This window comes from Camelina sativa, chromosome 12, assembly GCF_000633955.1.
Source record: "Camelina sativa cultivar DH55 chromosome 12, Cs, whole genome shotgun sequence".
NCBI classification, from domain to species: Eukaryota; Viridiplantae; Streptophyta; class Magnoliopsida; order Brassicales; family Brassicaceae; genus Camelina; species Camelina sativa.
This window is the reverse complement of record NC_025696.1, coordinates 11,582,913-11,590,811: the sequence shown is the minus strand read 5'-3', so window position 1 is coordinate 11,590,811 and position 7,899 is coordinate 11,582,913. Positions and strand designations below refer to the sequence as shown.

The 7,899-nt window shown below is 36.2% G+C and overlaps 2 protein-coding genes across 2 annotated transcripts; one reads left to right on the top strand and one right to left on the bottom strand.

Annotated features, from left to right (window-relative positions):
- LOC104733414 lies at positions 2,374-4,342 on the top strand. The gene is made up of 3 exons (XM_010452991.2): positions 2,374-3,711; positions 4,055-4,240; positions 4,304-4,342. Exons 1-3 carry the CDS (start codon positions 2,374-2,376, stop codon positions 4,340-4,342), a joined length of 1,563 nt encoding a protein of 520 aa, XP_010451293.2.
- LOC104733413 lies at positions 5,159-7,429 on the bottom strand. Its single transcript, XM_010452989.1, has 3 exons — positions 6,335-7,429; positions 5,305-6,255; positions 5,159-5,224 (listed from the first exon to the last, which is right to left on the bottom strand). The coding sequence occupies exons 1-3, from the start codon at positions 7,427-7,429 to the stop codon at positions 5,159-5,161; spliced, it is 2,112 nt and encodes a 703-aa protein (XP_010451291.1).

Sequence of the window (7,899 nt, the reverse complement as noted above, 5' to 3'; positions counted from 1 at the left end):
TGTTATACTTTTTGTTTTAATATACTTAGTTTCTTGAAATTCTTTCATATTATAGTGACATATTATTGACATTGCTATAACAAATCATTTTAGAGTGTTTATAGTTTCTAAATTTTATATCAAGTTTCAATATTTTAAAATTATTTCAAAATAAATTATTTAAAGTTTATTATATTTTATAAAAATATAAAATTCAACAGAAAAATATGAAATTGAATTTAAATATTCAAATTTTGACCCGTTACTCAGTAAAACTTTTAATTCAATAGATATTATTTTTAAAGAATCTTATTATATAAAGCTTGATGTCAAAGTTACTCATTAACAAGATTGTGACACGTGTCAATTGTATTATTCAGATGTTGACACATGTCAATTCTAAATTTATTAAAATTTTAAAAAATAAAAATGTAAAAATTCAAAACCTACCATAAAAATTAATTGTTGTTCTAGAAATATATAAATACTCACCTTTACATAAAGAAAAAAATTGTTGAAGTAAAAAAAAGAAAAAAAAAATAGATCACCTCATATTTTTTTTCATCAATCAAATAATTTATTCAAAAAGACTGTTATCTTATTATATAAAGTATGGTTTCAAAAGTTACAAACTCACCAGATCGTGACATGTGTCAGTTTCAAAAGTTACTAACTCACAAGATCGTCACAAGTGTCAATTTTACACAAATTTCTAATTTTAAAAGAAAGGGAATTTTTAAAAAAAATAAGAAACAAAAAAATTACTAATCCTAAAATAAATTATAAAAATAATCTGACGATAAAGATACATGGAGTTTCTAAATAAAATTCTTCTACAATAATAATATTTATACAAAATAATCAAACATTATATAAAATTCTTGGCCTAATCATAAAAGAAAAAGAATTTAAATATAAAGACTACATATCTTTGTCATATATATAGAGAGAGGAAGAGGTCATTCCAATATATCGAACGCAATTAGAATTTTCAAACATGAGCAGTAGAGATGGAAACCAAAACTGTGAAAAGAATGAAAAGTCAGCCAACAAAAAGAATAAAACTATTATGAATAATGATCAGATTGTTATGATGGAGAAAGCGCTTAGAGATGAACCTCATATGCGGCTTAGAGCTACACTAGAAGCATGGGTCAACATTGTTTCAGAACAATATACGAGTATATAATTCAATGCTTACTTTTACATCAATGGGTGGAAAATTTTATTATGATATCAATTCAGGAAATGGTCTTTTCACTTTTCGTATGCATGGTCAGAATTACCACAAAATTGGATCTCTACTACCAGTCGAAGGAGATCTACCACGTTTTGCGCAGCTATACATATATGATATCGCTCATGAACTACAAAATCAGTCTTAATGCACTTGCTAAAAGAAAAAAATAATGAGTTGAAAGTATTCTCAGCGGATTAATTAAAATGTTTGATGAATACAATGAGTTAGCTAAAGTGTTCAGAATTGCTAGAGATAGATATGAATCCAGAACAATTGAAGAATACTTAATCAGATTAATCAAAAATTAAGAACGTGGTAGACAATTTGACCTTCCACAAGGAGACGAGATAGCTGGACTTATTGTGGGTGACATGTCTATTCCAAATTGTGAAGAAGATATAATAGTGCATCCAAAAGTGGACAAGCCACAATACATAAGCTCTTTACATCTATCGTACATGTATCTACAATATCTTTTCACTACAAGAAAACCTTTGTTTTGAGACTACTATTTGCGACCACATTAATGGTCACAAAAATTAGCGACCGTTTTGTGACCTATTTGCTACTATAACACAACTACAGAAAATTTGGTCGCTAAATGGTCCTAAATATGCGACTAATAAAAATAGTTGCGAAGGCGTTGCTCATTTGCGACTAAACTAAGACTACTATAAAAGCACTATAGTACGAGTCGCGAAACAGTCGCAAACAGCAACGAGTTAGCGACTATCATTGACGTCGTTAATTTTGGTCGCAATTTCGTTACAAATTTGCGACGGAGTTGTAACTACCTGTATCAGTTATAACTTCGTTGCAAAGTAGTCGTAAACAAAAGTTAGTTAAAAACGTGGAAAATGTTGAGGATAGGTGGTGTACTGTACTTTGCCGACATATAATTGTAGTCCTTAAGTGGTCGTAAAAAGGTGGCAAATGAGTCACAAAATGGTCGCAAATTTGTGACTCTTATCTGGTAGTCGCAAAACGGTGATAACATTATCCCTATATATAAGCAACCGCTCTCTCGTCTCATTTCTCACACCTCTCATTTCAATTATTTGGTACAAGAAAAGCAAAGAGCGAAAAAATAGAGAAAGAAAAAAGGAGAAAAAGAAAAGAAGAAAAAAAGTGAGAAAAAAACAAGCGAAGAAAAAATGTGGAATTATTCAAGAGAGTGGATGTACAACAGGATCGATCCAGACACAAATCATATCTCGAAGGCATTTTTGGAGGGGGTAGATCAGTTCATAGCTTTTGCAAGTAACCAGTCATCAGCACATAACAGTGGAGGTAGGTTTCTCTGCCCTTGTATTAGATGTCAAAATGAAAAGTCATTTCATGCTCGTACGATCTCATCGCATTTGCATAGTAGAGGATTCACGCCTGGATATTATGTATGGTTTGAACATGGTGAGGATTATAATGTAGTTGGGGAAGGAACGAGTAGTCATTATGGTAATGTAGATTATACGTGGGGTGGTCAATCAGTAGAATTTGACGGAGGAAATGGTGGGAATGTATTTGCTGGTATGGTGAATGATGCATTTCATGGTACTACACCATTTAATCAGTATCATCAACATGAACATGAAAGTGGATCTCATGTTCATGAAGAACCTACCCAAGATGCAAAACGGTTTTATGATATGTTAGATGCTGCAAATAATCCAATTTATGATGGGTGTCGGGAAGGTCAGTCAAAATTGTCGTTGGCTGCTCGTTTCATGAACAACAAAGTAGATCATAATTTATCTGAAACCTGCATGGACTCATGGGCTGAATTATTTACGGAGTATTTACCAGAGGGTAATCAGGCAACCGGTTCATACTACGAGACAGAGTCTTTGATGCGAAAGATAGGATTGCCGTACCATACATTTGATGTATGTATAGATAATTGTATGCTCTTCTGGAAAGAAGATGCGAAGTTGGAGCATTGCAAGTTTTGTGGAAAACCAAGGTTCAAGGACACTGAGGGAAGAAATAGAATACCTTTTAGTCGTATGTGGTATTTACCTATTACTGACAGATTGAAGAGAATGTACCAATCAGAGAAGACTGCATCGGCGATGAGATGGCATGCTGAGCATGATTCAGAAGACGGAGTAATGTGTCATCCATCTGATGCAGCAGAGTGGAAGAATTTCCAATATCTGCATCCTACATTTGCAGGAGAAACAAGAAACGTTTATCTCGGATTATGTACAGATGGTTTTAATCCTTTTGGCATGTCCAAACACCATTCGTTATGGCCTATAATCTTGACACCATACAACTTACCTCCGGATATGTGCATGAACAGTGAGTATTTGTTCCTAACAATTCTGAATTCAGGACCAAATCATCCAAGAGCTAGTCTTGATGTTTTCCTCCAACCGTTGATCGACGAGTTAAAGGAGCTATGGTACAACGGGGTTGAAGCCTATGATGTTTTGTTAGATCAAAACTTCAACCTTAAAGCTGCGCTTTTATGGACTATTAGCGATTTTCCGGCATATGGTTNTCATATAGCACCACATCCACCCAGTTTTTAAACTTCGATCTCTGTCCCCCCAATTAGTAAGTTTCAGTCCAGTATCCCCCTAATTGTAAAGTTCGAAACTTCTGTCCACACATTATGCTAAAATCGTGGTTTATCATTGGTTTACTCGGTTGATGACATAAAACCAATGCGAAACCAAAAACCGAATACAATAAACCGAATTGTGACCCGATTAGAGTTATTCACAACCCGAAATAAATACTCAGTATGAAGAATCCCTAAATTAAAAAATTTAGAACCCTAGTTTTAGTTTTGCTCTCTTCATCGATATTTTCGATTTCTATCTTCAACAGCTGAGCTTGGATATGAGCAATTCATCTGGAGCTACGAGTGCAACAGCCAATGTCCAACAGAGAAGAAGAGTTGTGGGTGTACCGAAGACATGTTGGTGTGGAGCTAGTATCGTGGCGTTGATTTCAAAGTCCGCTGCCAATCCATACCGTCGTTACTATCGGTGTGGTTATGCTGCATCACTTAAGGTATTGTGTTTGAATTTTGGATTGTTTTTGAAAATTTTCACTCTAATTCTCTGTGCTTTGTAGCTCATTGATGATAACCACAATTTCAAATGGGTTGACTAAGCATTGTTGGATGAGATTGAGAGATTGGCTGTCAGAACGGCTGTACTTGAACAAACAGTATCCCAGATTACAACAGAGACTATAGATCACCAAAAGATTGTTTTTGAGAGGATGCAAATGAAGCTAGAGAAAGAGATTTTTGAGAGGGTAGAAGAAGAACTGTTGGAAACCAAATCAAGTCTGAAGAAAATAATGATTGTTGTAATTGTAGGTTGTATGATCATGATTGGTTTGAGTAAAGTGATAGTTTGATTGGCTTGTAGTTGTTGGTTTTGTTATGTATTGGCTTGTAGTTGTTTGGTTTGTTATGTATTGTGTTGTTGTTGGTAGTGTTATGTTCTTGTTGTGTCCTCTTTTATGTCTAATGAGAAACCAAAATAACAATAACAATAACAACCAAAAAATCAGAGACATTGGCAGAAATGGTTCAAAACCAATACATAAGCCGAGTTAAACATCCTAAAAATGCATCCATGGTTCAAAACCAATACATAAGCCGAGTTAAACATCCTAAAAATGCATCCATGGTTCAAAACCAATACATAAGCCGAGTTAAACATCCTAAAAATGCATCCATGGTTCAAAACCAATACATAAGCCGAGTTAAACATCCTAAAAATGCATCCATGGTTCAAAACCAATACATAAGCCGAGTTAAACATCCTAAAAATGCATCCATGGTTCAAAACCAATACATAAGCCGAGTTAAACATCCTAAAAATGCATCCATGGTTCAAAACCAATACATAAGCCGAGTTAAACATCCTAAAAATGCATCCATGGTTCAAAACCAATACATAAGCCGAGTTAAACATCCTAAAAATGCATCCATGGTTCCACTTGAGTGCCTTGAGTGCCTTGAGCAATCTGTGGTTCAAATGTCTAAGACACAAGATGAAGCAAAATTAAGGTCAGATTCACATACTATCTAACACATTTTGTTGAAAACTACACCTACTAACCTGTTTAGTAGACTTCTTCTTCGAGTGAAACCTAGAATTGTGACCAGCTTCACCACACATACCACAATGCATTATCCTTTTCAACTTTTTAGATGATTTTTTCGAAGGAGACTCATTTGGTCCTTTCTTCCTCTTTTTGTCCTTCTTACTTTCCTTTCCTTTCTTCCTCCCAGGCTGCGGTGGTGATGGTGGTCTATGCACATTAGGGAGGTTGGTAGATGGCCAATAAGCAGGTCCTCTTTGTGGAACAAGGCCTTCTGTGTAGTTCCTCCTCCACATAGGTGTCCGAAACCAGAAACACACATAGTCTTCAACCTCAAACTTCCTATCAATCATGACTCCATAAGCATGCTCACAAGGAATGCCACAGATTTGCCATTTCTGACAAGTGCAAGTCCTCTCAGTCAAGCTTACCCGATGAGAAACTCCACTAAGTGTAGCTTCGTAACTGTCGTTTGTGCTCCTTCTTATCTGGCATTCAGAAGCTTTTTCAATTTCTTTGGCAAGGAACTTAGACACATATGGCGTGCATCTCCCATTGTGATCATGAGATTCAGCAGATCTCTTGGCAATCCTGACCATCGCAAGTCTCCTTATGGTCTCAAGCATTGGCACAAATGCTTTGTCCCTGGCTTTCAAAATGGAGTTGTTGAATGACTCGACTGAGTTATTCTCAACATCTTCACAGAAGTTCCCTTGCTTGTAGAACGCCCTGCACCAAGTTCTTGGTTTCGACTTTACCACATCACGCCAGACAATCTCACTGTAGTTTTGAAGCTTGATCATGTTTGCTTCAAAATCCTTCTCATTGTAGCTCCATGCAATATCCCAGACATACTTCTTCATCTCTTTATCTTTCCCATGACTTTTCTTCAAGTTGCTATAAATGTGTCGGACACACATTCTATGCTCAGCTTTTGGTAGCTCTAACTCAACAGCTCGGATGAGTCCCTGAAAAAAAAAGCAAGAGGTTAATAACTGAATAAATACAACACATTAGCAATGAACCCAAAATCAGAATGTTTATTACCTTTTGGCGATCAGAGATTATGATATAACCATCACCATCCATTAGTCCCAAATCAGCCTTCATCTTCCTCACAAACCACAACCAATTTACTATGTTTTCTACTTGTACACACCCCCATGCTATTGGGTATATAGCATTATCTGAATCTCTACCTAAAGCAACCAGCAACTGACCTTTAACTTTACCTTTTATAAAGGTTCCATCTAAACCTATTAGTGGCCTACAAGAATCTTTCCATGTTCTCTTGAGCACATCAAAGCAGACATAGAAACTGTTAAATACCTCTTCTCCTGCATCGTTAGTCACAGTGACAACTTCAACAGTTGAATCTTGGTTTGATTCTCGTATCTCAGCCGCATAATCTTGGAGCCTTGCAAACTGCTCATCATACTCTTTCTCAATCCATCTCAAAGCTTTATTCCTTGCAGCTTGACATTGAGGCCTAGATACAGTGATCTTCCATTTTGCTTTAATGGTTTGTTCTATCTTCATTGGCATGAAATACTCAGGTTCTTCTCTGATTTGATCTAGAAACAACCTAGAGATAACAAGAACCTTCAACATCTCACAATCTCCATTTGGATTACATGTATGCTTATCAATGTACTTATTCACCCTCCACCTCCTACATTTCTTCGTGATTGCACAATATATGCGCCAAATACATCCATCGCCAGCACATCTAAATCCAATCTTGGTTTTATCATACCTGTACTGTGCGATGTTGCATCCAGTCTTCAGAGCATGGCCGAGTACAGCTTCCTTAAATGCAATGGCGTTGAAGAATGTCTGGTGATAGTACAAAGTCCCATCGACTTTTCTGATGTTGTTCCGCTTTCTCACCCGACGAGCTTCATCATCTTCATCACTTGAACTGTCCGGATACTCATCATGAACAATCGATGGTTCGTCTACAAACTCCAATACAGCTTTCTCGATGTCAAAGGCGTCTCGCTCTCTTGGATCTTCATCATCGGGTTCATCCTCTTCGATCGGACCTTCTCCTCCTTCCTCTGGCGGAACAGACCCAGTAGCAGTAGCAGTAGCCTCGTCATGAACAATTATCGCATTCGTCTCCAGCTCATTCGAATCCATGGAAATTGAGATTTTTTCGTTTCTAGGGTTCTTCGATTTGGGGATTTTTATGTTTTGGGGATTTTAGGATAAATGGGTATTGTTTAACGGGTTGAATCGGGTCAATTTGGGTCGATTTCTGGGTTAATCCGGTTTAATTTTGTTGGCACGCGGTCAATATGGTGATCCAGAACTTTCTGAGGCTGAAGTCATCTCAAAAAGAGAAGCAGATTTTCCTAAATGGATTCGTGAATATGTAAGAATATTCTATTCAATAATTTAATATATATTATATGTGTATATTTTTAATTATATTATATACACTTACAGGTTTCTACAAGTTCAGAAAGTTTTCCTCCATGGGTATATGATATTGTGGAAGGTCCTGAAAATAAAGTCAAGTCATGGCCTATGTATTTTACAAGAGGTTATTTGTTTCACACGAAGGCCCATGGGAGAACCAGGAAAACAATGAATTATGGGATATGTGT

Bases quoted from the DNA above. Each gene is read 5' to 3' on its own strand.
- LOC104733414 (XM_010452991.2), top strand. From the start codon at position 2,374: ATGTGGAATTATTCAAGAGAGTGGATGTACAACAGGATCGATCCAGAC. The intron at 4,241-4,303 runs GTATTGTGTTTG...TGTGCTTTGTAG, and splicing joins GTTATGCTGCATCACTTAAG to CTCATTGATGATAACCACAA.
- LOC104733413 (XM_010452989.1), bottom strand. From the start codon at position 7,429: ATGGATTCGAATGAGCTGGAGACGAATGCGATAATTGTTCATGACGAG. The intron at 6,256-6,334 runs GTAATAAACATT...TTTTTTTTTCAG, and splicing joins TAATCTCTGATCGCCAAAAG to GGACTCATCCGAGCTGTTGA. The intron at 5,225-5,304 runs GTTAGTAGGTGT...CTTGTGTCTTAG, and splicing joins AGAAGAAGTCTACTAAACAG to ACATTTGAACCACAGATTGC.